Source organism: Eubalaena glacialis, chromosome 11, assembly GCF_028564815.1.
Source record: "Eubalaena glacialis isolate mEubGla1 chromosome 11, mEubGla1.1.hap2.+ XY, whole genome shotgun sequence".
Taxonomy (NCBI): Eukaryota; Metazoa; Chordata; class Mammalia; order Artiodactyla; family Balaenidae; genus Eubalaena; species Eubalaena glacialis.
Genome location: NC_083726.1, coordinates 8,241,139 through 8,259,099, shown reverse-complemented (window position 1 = coordinate 8,259,099; position 17,961 = coordinate 8,241,139). Strand labels below are relative to the sequence as shown.

Sequence of the window (17,961 nt, the reverse complement as noted above, 5' to 3'; positions counted from 1 at the left end):
TACCAGGAGTGAATTATGTCTTTTCTCAAACCTGCTTATGTCAGTCATATCTGTTACAGTAGGCAAAGCATTTACAGGTATGGGTTATACAAGAAAAAAAGCGCAAAACTTCCATCAGTGAGTGGATATGCCTTGGCCATACAAAAAATTGGAGAAGTATATATTCACATATCTTGGGTTAAAATAAAATACTTAAGGCATGTAGGCTATTTATGATAGTCCCTACTTCCACTGACTTTTTAAAACTAACTGCCCTACCATACCAGTCTAGCTGTTTTAGGTATGGGAGGATCTATTGTAATTATAAACTGCATAAGAGTTAGAAAGAAAATGAGCAGAGCACAGTGAGAGAGAATAACAAGGGGTTGTGTGTACCTAGTAGATAATGGGATGCCAGATACAGCAAACAAACAACTTTGGACACCTAAAAAGGAGAAGATTTAATCATATATTTCATAAACTAGTAGTTTCATGGGAAGTTATATGAGTTAGTCTCTGACAGTGAGTCATAACCTTTTAAATGTAAATACATATGAACCACAGTAATCTAAAAAGTATTAAGGGACTTCCCTGGCGGTCCAGTGGATAAGACTCTGCACTTCCAATTCAGGGGACACGGGTTTGACCCCTGGTCGGGGAACTAAGATCCTGCATGCCACATGCCACACAGCACGGGCAAAAAAAAAAACCAAAAAAGTATTAAAATCAAGGTATTACCAATACTTGGTCTCAAGTATAAAAGATCATACCAGATTGCCATTTGTTGCAATTATGTAAAAAAGAAGATTCCTCCTCTTCAGGTTGGATCTATTCTGATACTTTTTCAACTGAACAAATCTCAAACTTGAGTTCTTTGAATTATGACACTGTTTGAAAACCATTCTTCTAGAAAGGCTACTTGAAGCAGAACTATGCAAAGTATGTTAGTGAGAAAGACTTGAGAGGCAAAGAGATCAGAACAGAGCAATGGTCCAAGTGAGAGATGATGGCACTTGATTTTGGGAAATGGCTATGGACATGGAGACGAGGGAATGGATTCAAGAGATATTTAAGAGACAGACTGATGGTTCATGAAAACCAGGCAGACACGGAGGGTAAGACAGCACCCTCTATGAAGACTTCCAGATTTCTATTCTGAGTGACCTACCTACAAGTATTCATTTATTACCTCAGAAAATGGAACCCTGTGTGTTAAACTCTTTACGTGAAAGTTGGTCTGGCGGGGGTTGGGGGTGAGGGTGGTCAAAAGGCACAAATTTCCAGTTATAAAATAAGTCAGTCATGGGGATGTGATGTACAGCAAGGTGACAATACTTAATAATACTGAACTGCATATTTGAAAGTTGCTGAGAGTCGATCTTAAAAGTTCTCACCACAAGAAAAGAAAAAAAATTGTAAACATCTGTGATGATGGATGTTAACCAGACTTCTTGTGGTGATCATTTCACATTATACACAAATATTGAATCATTATGTCGTACACCTGAAACTAATAGAATATTATGTCAATTATATCTCAATAAAAAAAATTTGGTCCAAGTGAAAGTTTATTATATCAAAATCAACTTAAGACTAAAATGAGAGTATTAAGCATAAGAAAGGCTCAGAGACCAAATAAAAGAACAGCAGTGGTCTCATATAGGTGAAGAGGAAAAATTGGGGGCCATGAATACTACTGGCCTGGTAACTATTTTTCAATCAAATCATTTTCATTTCAAATGGACATTTACATTATTCAACTGTGTGGCTCCCAAATCAGTAATTTTTCAAAGAATATATCAATAAGTGAGTCCACAAAATACTAACACTAAACATGCAACATTTAAATAAATTAATTTAGACACAGACTAGATAAACACAAAAAACCCATAGGAAAGAGATCTACTTTTTTCCCATCTCTTTAATAAAACCCTGATTAATTCAGGGGAAAGGACAGTCTAGTCACATCAACAAATGGTATTAGGAAAACTGGATTTCCACATACAAAAGAATGAAGTTGGATCCTTATCTTACATCACACACAGAAATTAACTCTAAATGGATTAAAGACCTAAACTATACAACTCCTAGATGAAAACATAGGAGAAAAGCTTTCATGGCATTAAACTCAGCATGATTTCTTGGACATGACACCAAAAGCACAGGTAAAAAAGGAAAAATATGCAAATGGCACAATATCAAACTTAAAAACTTTTGAGCATCAAAGGACATATCAACAGAGTGAAAGGCGACCTACAGAACGGGAGAAAATATGTGCAAATCATATATCTGATAAGGGGCTAATATCCAGAATACATAAAGAATACTTATAGGGCTTCCCTGGTGGCGCAGTGGTTGAGAATCTGCCTGCCAATGCAGGGGACACGGGTTCGAGCCCTGGTCTGGGAAGATCCCACATGCCGTGGAGCAACTGGGCCCGTGAGCCACAATTACTGAGCCTGCGCATCTGGAGCCTGTGCTCCGCAACAAGAGAGGCCGCGATAATGAGAGGCCCGTGCACCGCGATGAAGAGTGGCCCCCGCTTGCCGCAACTAGAGAAAGCCCTCGCACGAAGACCCAACACAGCCAAAAATAAATAAATAAAATTAAAAAAAAAAAAACTTATAGTTCAACAACAACAAAAAATCAAATAACTCAAAAAATGGGCAAAAGATTTGAATAGACATTTCTCCAAAGATGCTCAACATCACTAATCATCAGAGAAATGCAAATCAAAACCACAGTGAACTATCACTTCGCCCTCATTAGGATGGCTACTATAGAAAAAACAGAAGATAACAAGTGTTGGTAAGGATGTGGAGAACCTGGAACCAACTGCTGGTAGGATTTTGAAATAGTGCAACCAGTGTGGAAAACAGTATGGTAGTTCCTCTCAAAATTAAAAAAAGAACCACCATATGATCCAGCAATCTCACTTCTAGGAATATATCCAAAAAGAATTGAAAGCAGGGACTCAAAGAGCTATTCATACAACCCATGTTCATAGCAGCAACTATTCACAGTAACCAGGAGGTGGAAACAACTCAAATGTCCATCAACAGATGAATGGATAAACAAAATGTGGTATATACATACAATAGAATATTATTCACCCTTAAAAAACAAGGAAATCCTGTTACATCCTACAATATGAATGAACCTTGAGTACATATTATGTTGAATGAAATAAACCAGTCACAAAAAGACAAATACTGCATGATTCCACTTATATGAGGCATCTAAAGTAGTCACATTCATAGAAACAGAAAGTAGAATTGTGGTTACCAGGAGCTGGGGGGGAGGGTGGAAAGGGGAGTTGTTATTTAGTGGGTACAGAACTTCTCATTTATAAAATGAAAATGTTCTGGAGATCTGTTTCACAGTAATGTAAGTAAACCTACTACTGAAATGTACACTTAAAAATTGTTAAGATGGTAAATTTTATGTTATGCATTTTTACTACACACACACACACAGAGTCAAGTCAGAAAACGAATTACATTCTTTGTAGCATTACTTTGTGTTAAAATAACCTCTCAGGGGGTATATGGACCACAATATAAACAATAAAATATAAAAATATCTTATATTCAGAAAACTTCGTTACCTGCAACAAATCCAACTACCAGATCTTTTCCAGTAGTAGAATGTTGACCTTTGACCCAGACTGCTTTGAGGCTATTAAAAGTGTAGAAATAGACAAAATTGGAGCAGCAGAGACTGGAGATAACTGGAAACCACCCTCGATATGGTGCCAGGCTAGGGGAAGAACATAATAAGCAAAGTAAAAATGCTGAACAAAAGGCACTAGAAATGAGAGTCCTAGAAAAGGCTGATCATCATTCACATATTCTCAAAGTTCACTCCTACACTACAAGGTACTCCAAACTGTACACATATTCTACATTCTGAGGATGCCCAAACCAAGAAATCTTTTCTAGCATTAACGATACCAAAGAAACAATATACATTCTATGACTGATTTACTGATTTCCCCCCTCAATTTCCTTTAGTAAATTACTACATAAAACTAAAGACAATTTCCTCATGGCTGTTAGTTAATATAGCATCATTCACATTTTATTACAGGGCTAGAACATTTAAAATGAAGTAAATATAGAAGTGCAAAAAAAAAAAGTGATGGGGGCATGTTATAAGGGCACAGGAATCAGACTGAAGGAACTCACACTGGCCACACCTGGGACAATTTGAGCACCAAAATAATTAAGTAATTAATTGTAAACTATTGAATTTCTGAGTCTGTATGATACTAAATTAAGTATTTCCTCATAGACTGCTTATAGTTGCAAAAGAGGAAAAATAAAATTATTCAGTGCTAACTTGAATCTAAGAAATCGTAATTAACCAATGAAGGGCAAGTAGACAATATGTGACTCCAATGTGACATCCTGAGGAAGACACAATTTCACCTATACATTATTCTGGCCAAGAATGCATAGACTCAATCTAATCATGAAGAAACATGAGGCAAACTTAAAGTGAGAAAAATTTTATTTAAGGAAAAATAAGGGGAGAAGGTCCACATCTTTGAAAATGTCAGTCATAGGGGTAAGGGGCTTTGATGTATGGTATGTAATGTACTCTCAAATTAATTCTGAAAAAAATCTGTGTGTGGTGTGTGTATGTGTCTGTGTAGTAAAGAAAGAAGGAGGGAGTGGGGAAGGGAGGGAGAAAGCATGAGCACAAACGGAAGAGTGTTAACAACAGGTCAATCTGGTTAAAGCACATACTGGTATTCTTTGTACTATTTTAGTTTTGCAACTTTTTGTAAATTTGAAATTATTTCCAAATAAAAAGTTTTTAAAAAGTTACACAGGTCTGAATGCATCTGATAGGAATGAGCTAAACAACTATTACCTTTTTCAGTTTATTGTTCATTGGTTTCATGTAAGACTCCATGATCGAGAATCAAAATGGTCAACCACAGAACTTTAAGGAAATGAAAACAACTATGTATCTACTTACAAGTCAGGCAATTACAAATTCACAACACTGTGAGGCTTTGGGAATGGATAGAAAGTGAGTGTAGGTAGGATGGACGCCCAGGAATCTCCTAATGAGCTGCTCTACCTAACAAAGATGAACAAGGTAGTACTCACAGGCCTTCTTCTTTAATGATCTCCAGGAGCACCATGTGTGTCGTTTTGGACTTTCTTTTCTCATCAACTACAAGACCAAAGAGTACATGTTTAAACTAAATCCTGTGAGAATTGTTATCTTCAGCATCAGCAAGTTTCACTGAAATGCCATTTACCTCACCTGAGCAATCTCTCACCCTATTCTTTGAGCTCCCTAGTTTGCCTCAGAACTCAATGATCCTCCTGTGTTCCCATGTGCTAAATTCCCTACTATTGATTCCATGGTTTCATCTGTTATTCATGAACCATAAAGCGTTTTAATTCAATACCTAATTTCCAAAGTAAAAGATGTAACAGGAGAAATTTATTTCTTATATTTCATAGGGCTCTCTAGTTTTTTTTTCAAAGTTATATATTCTCCTTTTTATCTTAATATCTTACAAAGTAGAGAGGAAATAAATTACTATTTCCCTTTCAGAGACGAGGTTACAGACACAAAGCTGTGAAGGACACATGTAGTTGGCAGCACAGCCGGGATTAAAATTCAAGTTTGCAAAGTTTTAACCTTGTGCTCTGTTCCCTAATCTAAAAAAATAAAAGGTCTCAAAAAGATGGGAACTCTGCTTTTTTTGGCATTCTAAATGAAAACAAAACCTACCTTAATTAACTTCAAATTTCCTACCCATATCTGAAGACTATTTTGAGAACATAAAAATAGGAAAATGAACCGATTTCTTAAGAATTAAAATTGGTACCTGTATGGCTCATGGGATGGCAAATTAGGAAACCCCTGTACAAGGCAATCTAACAATAACTATCAAAATTACAAACATTTGCCCTTTGATCAAACAATCCCACTTCTGGGAATTTATCCCATAGAACTTACAGAAACAAATTAGCATATGGGGACTTCCCTGGTGGCACAGTGGTTAAGAATCCGCCTGCCAATGCAGGGGACGCGGGTTCGAGCCCTGGTCCAGGAAGACCCCACATGCTGTGGAGCAACTAAGCCCACGAGCCACAACTACTGAGCCTGCGTGCCACAACCACTGAAGCCTGTGCACCTAGAGCCCGTGCTCTGCAACGAGAAGCCACCGCAATGAGAAGCCCACGCACCGCAACGAAGAGTAGCCCCCGCTTGCCACAACTAGAGAAAGCCTGCACGCAGCAACGAAGACCCAACGCAGCCAAAAATAAATTAATTAATTAATTAAATTTATTTTTAAAAAAATCTAGAAACAATAAATGCTGGAGAGGGTGTGGAGAAAAGGGAACCCTCCTGCACTGTTGGTGGGAATGTAAATTGATACAGCCACTATGGAGAACAGTATAGAGGTTCCTTAAAAAACTAAAAATAGAACTGCCATATGACCCAGCAATTCCACTACTGGGCATATACCCTGAGAAAACCATAATTCAAAAAGATACATGTACCACAATATTCATTGCAGCACTATTTACAGTAGCCAGGACATGGAAACAACCTAAATGTCCATCGACAGATGAATGGATAAAGGTGTGGCATATATATACAATGGAATATTACTCAGCCATAAAAAGGAACAAAATAGAGTTATTTGTAATGAGGTGGATGGACCTAGAGTCTGTTATATAGAGTGAAGTAAGTCAGAAAAAGAAAAAAAAAAACCGTATGCTAACACACATATATGGAATCTAAAAAAACGGTACTGATGAACCTAGTGGCAGGGCAGGAATAAAGACCCAGACGTAGAGAACGGACTTGAGGACATGGGGAGGAAGGGGAAGCTGGGACGAAGTGAGAGAGTAGCATTGACATATATACACTACCAAATGCAAAATGGATGGCTAGTGGGAAGCTGCTGCATAGCACAGGGAGATCAGCTTGATGCTTTGTGACGACCTAGAGGGGTGGGATAGGGAAGGTGGGAGGGAGTCTCAACAGGGAGGGGATATGGGGATATATGTATACATATAGCTGATTCACTTTGTTGTATAGCAGAAACTAACACACCATTGTAAAGCAATTATACTCCAATAAAGATATTTAAAAAATGCTGTTAAGTGAAAAATGCAAGATATGGAACAGTGTGAAAAGTATGCTTTTTGAGTAATAAAGAGAGGAAATTGAGAATATATATTATTTGCTTGTTTTTCTACATAAAGAAACTCTCAGGGCTCTTTGAGAGACTAATAAAGACATTATCTACAGGGGAGAGAAAAGGAGACAGTCTAGAGTGAGATTTTTCACTGTACTGCCTATCTTTTTATGTATTTTGGTTTTGGAGTCATATAAAATTATTACCTTTCCAAAATCTCTAAAATTAATTAAAAATAGTAGTCATGAAGGATTTTAATATAGGAATTAGTTTATTCAAAGCTAATCTTACTCTTATCTCTTCATGTAAGTTCTGGCATAGGTTTATAATTTCAAGTTGAAAAATACTGAGGAAAGAACAAGCAGGAGTTACAGAAAGTCGCATAGCCCTATAAAGTGAAAGAGAGAGACTAGGACTACGTGCCTACATGAGCAGTGACAATGGCATTTGGCTCCACCATGTTTCCTATTATCTGTTCTCTTTCCAGAAAATCTACCCCCAGTAAAAAAAAAAATCTCTACATTGTGCCTTTCAAAAGTCGTATTGTTTATAAGAATGAACTGTAATGATTCAAAATTACTAATGCAAGCCCACTCAGGTCTCTCAGATTAGAAAATGGCTGAGGCTATGACTCATTCACAAACATCAAAAATAAAAGTATTTAAAGTTAGTGAAAATGGACAACAGATTTCTAATGAAACGGAAAATCCTATGTTAACTTAGAACTTAGTAGAGAAGTATGTTTGCTTCCTGATACCAAATGAACAGGAATATGATGACAATAAGATACTTACCTTGAAGTCGAAGACGAGCTGTATCCAAGGGAAAAAATACTGTCATTGCTGTCATGCTTCCCTGAAAAGTTTGAAAAGCCTTTAGCCATTACAGTATCACAAAAATAATGAGCCACAACTTTTAAATGAACAAAAGTTCATTATTATCAATGGGTCAGATCAAATTTTCAGTGAACAAATATACAGAATATTTTTATCTATTGGGATCATTAGTGTTCAAACTTCTGTAGTTACATACTTGAACAGACATATTTAATTTTCCAGAAGAAATCTCTTTCTCTCTGATATTGAAAAAGAAAATGTAGTGGGTCCCTGGAGATGACAAACTTAGGGATTTACAACCTAGGACACATGTCAAAGACAGCAGGTAAATGGATTTTTAACCTTTTACTGGTCAGTTACTGCTCCTATGCTCTCCTCTGATACTCCCAGAAACCAAAAAACCTAGTGATCAAACAGATATGTATTTCTATACTCTCTGCTTAATCAATATATTCACCACAAAGTAAAAGGGGTTTAAGAATCATATTGTTCTTTAAAATAGTTCTGTTTGCTCGTGTTTTAAAAAAGAGGGACAATATCTTTGCTAAAAATTCTATAAATAATTTATCCAAGATAACACGACAAAAATTATCACTGGAAAAAAAAAAGAAGCCAACAACCAGTCTTTTCATTCATAAGGCCCTATGACAGATAAAAACCACAAGTATACAGTTAGGGATAAAATTACATGCATGATATCTCCAGGTGGGTTTATGGTTCTCAACCTAGATGCAGGCCCAGTGGTATATATTCTCAGGCATAAGGTCAAGTTTTAAGCTACTGATATAATAACAGTAACATACATATTTTTATCATGACAACAATGGGAAACTAGGTCAACTTTACAGATAAGAACAAAAATGTGCTAGGTCTCTTATCTATTTAAATAGATCAGCCTGTTTGACAAGGGAGAACACTGTATTGTCCCCTATTAGTTACTCTTCGAAACTCAAATTAAATGTTACCACCCCTACCCATCAGGTTCCTCTGTGTTCCCACAGCACTTGTTTATATGTCTCTTAGAGCACTCATATTGCAGTGAAACCTAACTCTTCCACCGGATTGTAAGAATATCCATTTATCTCTTTGTATACCATAGATTCTTAAATAAATGTTTATTAAATTCACTCTACTTTCAGTTATTTATACAATTTAGATGGCTCCCACATAAATGATCTTTCCTAGTAAGAACTAGATAATACTTAATATTTCAAGAAACACTGGATCTGTAAAGGTTTACAGTCTACAAATCTATTCTTCCGGCATCCTTGCTCACCTTACAGGCAATTTCCAAGAAAAATGGGGGCTGGAAAGCTGGAGAACGCTTATCAAGGTTATTAAGGCCTTTACTTCCTATCACGTGGTACTAGCACATCTATGCAGAAAAGTCCTGCCTGGAAACTACTTTTTCAAACAATTGGATCGCCTCCATCCCTCTTCCCTGTCAGCTTTAAATAGACACCTGAAGTTTCCTAACTTAGAAGACCCTGCCCTACCTACCTTGAAACCTTAAAGTACATTTTACACCAAGATAAAGAGAACAGTCTGTCCAGAGCTCAAAAGTCTATTACCTCCTCAAGGACTAGCATAAAAAACTCAAATCTGTAAAAATAAAAAACACTTAAAAATGTATTAGTACTGGAAAGACTGGATCCAGATGGTGAACTGAAAACCTACCATTGCCTCCTCCCCATTCCAATCCCTAATAATGAGAGAGAAGATTTATATATAAAAGTGTTGTATAGAAAAACAAAAGGGGTCTGAATGGTGGACCAGAAATTAAAAGAATAGCAGAGTGAGGCTGTTCTGAAAGAAGAAATCACAGACTGAAATGCACAGAAGATAGCTATGGCAGGCAGAATAATGGCCCCCTGAAAGACGAACACATTCTAATCCACAGTACTTGTGAACATGTTACATTACATGGCAGGCTGCTAACTGGCTGATCTTAAAATAGGGAGTTTAGTCTGGATTTTCTGAGTGGGCCCAACGTAATCATAAGGGTCCTTAAAAGTGGAAGAGTAGGTCTTCCCTGGTGGCGCAGTGGTTAAGAATCCGCCTGCCAATGCAGGGGACACGGGTTCGAGCCCTGGTCTGGGAAGATCCCACATGCTGCGGAGCAACTAAGCCCGTGAGCCACAACTGCTGAACCTGCGCTCCAGAGCCCACGAGCCACAACTACTGAACCCGCGCACCTAGAGCCCGTGCTCTTCAACGTGAAGCCACCACAAGGAGAAGCCCGCGCACCGCAATGAAGAATAGCCCCCGCTCACTGCAACTAGAGAAAGCCCTCGCACAGCAACCAAGACCCAACGCAGCCAAAAAAAATAAAATAAAAAGTGGAAGAGTAGGTGGGAGTGAGGCAATGGAGGACTCAACCCATCATGGCTGGCTTTAAGATGGACAAAGGGGCAACTAGCCAAGGAATGTGGGCAGCCTCTAGAAGGCAGAAAAAGCAAGGAAATGGATTTTCTCCTAAGGGCCTCCAGAAAGGAACATGACCCGGTTGACACCTTAATTTTAGTTCAGTGAGCTGTGCATCAGACTTCTGACCTACAGACCTACAGATATTAAACTTGTGTTGTTTTAAACCATTCAATCTGGTAACTTGTTACAACAGCAATAGAAAACTAATAAAACAGGATTACTGCAAATGGTGGGGCCTAGCCCAGGGAAGCAGAAGGGCGCTCCGGGGTGACTTTCTGGTTGACTAGCTGGTACCGTGACCACCACAGCCAGGCAGGCCCCATCCCAGGCAGTGACTGTGAATATGGAAACCTGAACTTGCCTGCGGTGGGCAGAAACGCTCAGACCTAGCCACTGTCACATCTTGCCAGAACCCATGCCACCTTTACACCACAATTCCTGGAAGCTGGCGGCAGTAAACAAGTACAGGCAGGGGGAGGGGCGCGCAGTGGCAAGGAAATAAAAAGCTTACTAGTTTTACCCTATTTAAGAAGAGGATATACACATACACACATGAATTTATTCCAGGTTTTGGCAAAAAAACCTAAGTTTAAATGTGAGAGTTAAAGATGTAAGGGTGAAATGGGGGTTTCCACTGCCAGCAATACGCTGGCATAGACCACACACTACAAAATACCTAGAACTGTTAACTAAAATATAAAATATTTTAAAAATTAAAAAATAAAATATAACACGTACCCTTTAAATGATTAGCTGAACCTCCTTGGGGCCACAAAGAAGAGTAGAAACCCATAGGGTTAAGCAGGCTCCTTGGTGTTCATTGCGAGGATTTATTTTGCGAGTCTAAGTGATCAAGGGGCTTTGTTATTATTATTTTTTTAATTGAAGTGGAATTCCCATAACATAAAATTGACCACTTGAAAGTATACCATTCAGTGACATTTAGTACATTCATAATATTGTGTAACCACCACCTGTATCATGTTCCAGAATATTTTCATCACCACGAAGACAACCCTGTACCTGTTAAGCAGGCATGCCCCACTTCCCCCTCCGCTCAGCCCTGACAACCACTAATCTGCTTTCTGTCTCTATAGATGTACATATTCTGGACATTTCATATAAAAACAATCATGCAAGATGTGACCTCTTGTGTCTGGCTTCTTTCACTCAGCACAGTGTTTTCAAAGTTTATCCACTTTGTATGTATCAGTTCTTTCTTTTTTATGGCCGAGTAAAATTCCCTTGTATGTATAATATGACATTTTGTTTATCTATTCAAAATGCTTTGGAATGAGATAGAGGTGATGGTTGCACAACATTGTGAATAGACTAAATACCACTGAACTGTACAATTTAAAATGGTTAATTTTGTTATGTGAGTTACATCTCAATTTAAAAAAAAATTGAATCCTCACAACAACCATATGAGCTAAGTACTATTATTCTCTCCATTTTATAGATGAGGAAAAAGATACTAAGAGGTTTTGCAACTTTTCTCAAGTCATACACTTTGCAGGTGGCAGAATCAGTATTTGAACGTAGTCCATCTGGCTCCAGAGTCCACACACTTAACCACTGTTGTAATTAAAACTTAAAAATTTACTAATATAGAACTAAAAATCAGCTTTAAAATAAAGGCAGAGGGGGGAGGGGCAAGATGGCGGAAGAGTAAGACGCGGAGATCACCTTCCTCCCCACAGATACATGAGAAATACATCTACACGTGGAACTGCTCCTACAGAACACCCACTGAACGCTGGCAGAAGACGTCAGACCTCCCAAAAGGCAAGAAAATCCCCACATACTTGGGTAGGGCAAAAGAAAAAAGAAATAACAGAGACAAAAGAATAGGGACGGAACCTGCACCAGTGGGAGGGAGCTGTGAAGGAGGAAAGGTTTCCACACACTAGGAAGCCCCTTCGTGGGCAGAGACTGCGGGTAGCAGAGGGGGGAAGCTTCAGAGCCACGGAGGAGAGCGCAGCCACATTGGTGCGGAGGGCAAAGCGGAGAGATTCCCGCACAGAGGAGCGGTGCCGACCAGCACTCACCAGCCCGAGAGGCTTGTCTGCTCAGCCGCCGGGGCGGGCGGGGGCAGGGAGCTGGGGCTCGGGCTTCGGTGCTAGCTGGGAGGGAGCCCGAGAAAAAGTCTGCAGCTGCCGAAGAGGCAAGAGAATTTTTCTTGCCTCTTTGTTTCGCGGCGCGCAAGGAGAGGGGATTCAGAGCGCCGCCTAAACGAGCTCCAGAGACGGGCGCGAGCCGCGGCTATCAGCGCGGATCCCACAGCAACAGGGACGCAGAGGGAAAAACGGAGAGATTCCCGCACAGAGGCTCGGCGCCGAGCAGCACTCACCAGCCCGAGAGGCTTGTCTGCTCACCCGCCGGGGCGGGCGGGGGCTGGGAGCTGAGGCGCGGGCTTCGGTCGGATCCCAGGGAGAGGACTGGGGTTGGCTGCGTGAACACAGCCTGAAGGGTCTAGCGCACCACAGCTAGCCGGGAGGGTGCCCGAGAAAAAGTCTGCAGCTGCCGAAGAGGCAAGAGACTTTTTCTCGCCTCTTTGTTTCGCGGCGTGCAAGGAGAGGGGATTCAGAGCGCCACTTAAACGAACTCCAGAGACGGGCGTGAGCCGCGGCTATCAGCGCGGACCCCAGAGACGGGCATGAGACGCTAAGGCTGCTGCTGCCGCCACCAAAAAGCCTGTGGGCGAGCACAGGTCATTCTCCACACCGCCCCTCCCGGGAGCCTGTGCAGCCCGCCACGGCCAGGCTCCCGTAATCCGGGGACAACTTCCCCGGGAGAGCGCACGGCGCGCCTCAGGCTGCTGCAACGTCACGCCGGCTTCTGCCGCCGCAGGCTCGCCCCGCCTCCTCCGTACCGCCCCCTCCCCCCGGCCTGACTGAGCCAGAGCCCCTGAATCAGCTGCTCCTTTAACCCCGTTCTGTCTGGGTGGGGAACAGACGCCCTCAGGCGACCTACACGCAGAGGCGGGTTCAAATCCAAAGCTGAACCCCGGGAGCTGTACGAACAAAGAAGAGAAAGGGAAATCTCTCCCAGCAGCCTCAGAAACAGCGGATTAAAGCTCCACAAACAACTTGATGTGCCTGCATCTGTTGAATAGACAACGAATCATCCCAAATTTAGGAGGTGGACTTTGGGAGCAGGATATATTAACTTTTCCCCTTTTCCTTTTTTTGTGAGTGTATATGTGTATGCTTCTGGGTGAGATTTTGTCTGTATAGCTTTGCTCTCACCGTTAGTCCTAGGGTTAGGTCCGTCCGTTTTTTTTTTTTTTACTTAAAAAAAATTTTTTTTTTCCCTAATAAATGTTTTCTTAATTTTTTCCTTATTTTCTATTTTTAAAAAAATTAAAAAAAATTTTTTTAATAAGTTTTTTCACAGTTTTTATTTTAAAAAATTAAAAAATTTTTTTCTTAATAAATTTTTTAATAATTTTTTTCTTATTTTTAGTATAAAAAATTAATAAATCTATTTTTAAAAATTAAAAAAAATTTTTTTCTTAATAAATTTGTTCTTAATAATTTTTCTTATTTTTTATTATAATTGCTTTATTTTATTTTATTTTATCCTCTTTCTTTCTTTCTTTCCATTTTTTCTCACTTTTATTCTGAGCCGTGTGGATGAAAGGCTCTTGGTGCTCCAGCCAGGCATCAGGGCTGTGCCTCTGAGGTGGGAGAGCCAACTTCAGGACACTGGTCCACAAGAGACCTCCCAGCTCCACGTAATACCAAACGGCGAAAATCTCTCAGAGATCTCCATCTCAACATCAAGACCCAGCTTCACTCAACGACCAGCAAGCTACAGTGTTGGACACCCTATGCCAAACAACTAGCAAGACAGGAACACAGCCCCATCCATTAACAGAGAGGCTGCCTAAAATCATAATAAGGCCACAGACACCCCAAAACACACCACCAGACGTGGACGAGCCCACCAGAAAGACAACATCCAGCCTCATCCACCAGAACACAGGCACTAGTTCCCTCCACCAGGAAACCTACACAACCCACTGAACCAACCTTAGCCACTGGGGACAGATACCAAAAACAACGGGAACTACGAACCTGCAGCCTGTGAAAAGGAGACCCCAAACACAGTAAGATAAGCAAAATGAGAAGACAGAAAAACACACAGCAGATGAAGAAGCAGGGTCAAAACACACCAGACCTAACAAATGAAGAGGAAATAGGTAGTCTACCTGAAAAAGAATTCAGAATAATGATAGTAAGGATGATCCAAAATCTTGGAAATAGAATAGACAAAATGCAAGAAACATTTAACAAGGACGTAGAAGAACTAAAGAGGAACCAAGCAACGATGAAAAGCACAATAAATGAAATTAAAAATACTCTAGATGGGATCAATAGCAGAATAACTGAGGCAGAAGAACGGATAAGTGACCTGGAAGATAAAATGGTGGAAATAACTACTGCAGAGCAGAATAAAGAAAAAAGAATGAAAAGAACTGAGGACAGTCTCAGAGACCTCTGGGACAACATTAAACGCACCAACATTCGAATTATAGGGGTCCCAGAAGAAGAAGAGAAAAAGAAAGGGTCTGAGAAAATATTTGAAGAGATTATAGTTGAAAACTTCCCTAATATGGGAAAGGAAATAGTTAATCAAGTCCTGGAAGCACAGAGAGTCCCATACAGGATAAATCCAAGGAGAAACACACCAAGACACATATTAATCAAACTATCAAAAATTAAATATAAAGAAAACATATTAAAAGCGGCAAGGGAAAAACAACAAATAACACACAAGGGCATCCCCATAAGGTTAACAGGTGATCTTTCAGGAGAAACTCTGCAAGCCAGAAGGGAGTGGCAGGATATACTTAAAGTGATGAAGGAGAAAAACCTACAACCAAGATTACTCTACCCAGCAAGGATCTCATTCAGATTTGATGGAGAAATTAAAACCTTTACAGACAAGCAAAAGCTGAGAGAGTTCAGCACCACCAAACCAGCTTTACAACAAATGCTAAAGGAACTTCTCTAGGCAAGAAACACAAGAGAAGGAAAACACCTACAATAACAAACCCAAAACATTTAAGAAAATGGGAATAGGAACATACATATCGATAATTACCTTAAATGTAAATGGATTAAATGCTCCCACCAAAAGACACAGACTGGCTGAATGGATACAAAAACAAGACCCATATATATGCTGTCTACAAGAGACCCACTTCAGACCTAGAGACACATACAGACTGAAAGTGAGGGGATGGAAAAAGATATTCCATGCAAATGGAAATCAAAAGAAAGCTGGAGTAGCAATTCTCATATCAGACAAAATAGACTTTAAAATAAAGACTATTACAAGAGACAAAGAAGGACACTATATAATGATCAAGGGATCGATCCAAGAGGAAGGTATAACAATTGTAAATATTTATGCACCCAACATAGGAGCACCTCAATACATAAGGCAAATACTAACAGCCATAAAAGGGGAAATCGACAGTAACACAATCATAGTAGGGGACTTTAACACCCCACTTTCACCAATGGACAGATCATCCAAAATGAAAATAAATAAGGAAACACAAGCTTTAAATGATACATTAAACAAGATGGACTTAATTGATATTTATAGGACATTCCACCCCAAAACAACAGAATACACATTTTTCTCAAGTGCTCATGGAACATTCTCCAGGATAGATCATATCTTGGGTCACAAATCAAGCCTTGGTAAATTTTAAAAAATTGAAATCGTATCAAGTATCTTTTCCAACCACAACGCTATGAGACTAGATATCAATTACAGGAAAAGATCTGTAAAAAATACAAACACATGGAGGCTACACAATACACTACTTAATAACGAAGTGATCACTGAAGAAATCAAAGGGGAAATCAAAAAATACCTAGAAACAAATGACAATGGAGACACGACGATCCAAAACCTATGGGATGCAGCAAAAGCAGTTCTAAGAGGGAAGTTTATAGCAATACAAGCCTACATCAAGAAACAGGAAACATCTCGAATAAACAACCTAACTTTGCACCTAAAGCAATTAGAGAAAGAAGAACAAAAAAACCCCAAAGCTAGCAGAAGGAAAGAAATCATAAACATCAGATCAGAAATAAATGAAAAAGAAATGAAGAAAACAATAGCAAAAATCAATGAAACTAAAAGCTGGTTCTTTGAGAAGATAAACAAAATTGATAAACCATTAGCCAGACTCATCAAGAGAAAAAGGGAGAAGACTCAAATTAATAGAATTAGAAATGAAAAAGGAGAAGTAACCACTGACACTGCAGAAATACAAACGATCATGAGAGATTACTACAAGCAACTCTATGCCAATAAAATGGACAACCTAGAAGAAATGGACAGATTCTTAGAAATGCACAACCTGCCAAGACTGAACCAGGAAGAAATAGAAAATATGAACAGACCAATCACAAGCACTGAAATTGAAACTGTGATTAAAAATCTTCCAACACACAAAAGCCCAGGACCAGATGGCTTCACAGGCGAATTCTATCAAACATTTAGAGAAGAGCTAACACCTATCCTTCTCAAACTCTTCCAAAATATTGCAGAGGGAGGAACACTCCCCAACTCATTCCACGAGGCCACCATCACCCTGATACCAAAACCAGACAAAGATGTCACAAAGAAAGAAAACTACAGGCCAATATCACTGATGAACATAGATGCAAAAATCCTCAACAAAATACTAGCAAACAGAATCTAACAGCACATTAAAAGGATTATACACCATGATCAAGTGGGGTTTATTCCAGGAATGCAAGGATTCTTCAATATATGCAAATCAATCAACGTGATACATCATATTAACAAATTGAAGGAGAAAAACCATATGATCATCTCAATAGATGCAGAGAAAGCTTTCGACAAAATTCAACACCCATTTATGATAAAAGTCCTGCAGAAAGTAGGCATAGAGGGAACTTTCCTCAACATAATAAAGGCCGTATATGACAAACCCACAGCCAACATTGTCCTCAATGGTGAAAAACTGAAACCATTTCCACTAAGATCAGGAACAAGACAAGGTTGCCCACTCTCACCACTATTATTCAACATAGTTTTGGAAGTGTTAGCCACAGCAATCAGAGAAGAAAAAGAAATAAAAGGAATCCAAATCGGAAAAGAAGAAGTAAAGCTGTCACTGTTTGCAGATGACATGATACTATACATAGAGAATCCAAAAGATGCTACCAGAAAACTACTAGAGCTAATCAATGAATTTGGTAAAGTAGCAGGATACAAAATTAATGCACAGAAATCTCTTGCATTCCTGTATACTAATGATGAAAAATCTGAAAGTGAAATTAAGAAAACACTCCCATTTACCATTGCAACAAAAAGAATAAAATATCTAGGAATAAACCTACCTAAGGAGACAAAAGACCTGTATGCAGAAAATTATAAGACACTGATGAAAGAAATTAAAGATGATACAAATAGATGGAGAGATATACCATGTTCTTGGATTGGAAGAATCAACATTGTGAAAATGACTCTACTACCCAAAGCAAT

General features: G+C 39.3%; 1 protein-coding gene across 4 annotated transcripts in view; it reads right to left on the bottom strand.

The window, feature by feature from the left end:
* The window catches only part of SLC25A17 (solute carrier family 25 member 17), a 53,102-nt gene that overhangs the window by 15,878 nt on the left and 19,263 nt on the right, over window positions 1–17,961 (bottom strand). For 2 of the 4 annotated variants that reach the window (XM_061204906.1, XM_061204907.1), the window contains exons 2-4: window positions 7,951–8,011; window positions 5,100–5,166; window positions 3,587–3,738 (exon numbers count right to left, since the gene is read on the bottom strand). In XM_061204906.1, coding sequence (XP_061060889.1) covers window positions 3,587–3,738; window positions 5,100–5,166; window positions 7,951–8,011 — 280 coding nt within the window. Of the gene's footprint in view, window positions 1–3,586; window positions 3,739–5,099; window positions 5,167–7,950; window positions 8,012–11,157; window positions 11,263–17,961 lie in introns of those variants that run through there. The other 2 variants (XM_061204910.1, XM_061204908.1) reach the window with 2 other exon arrangements.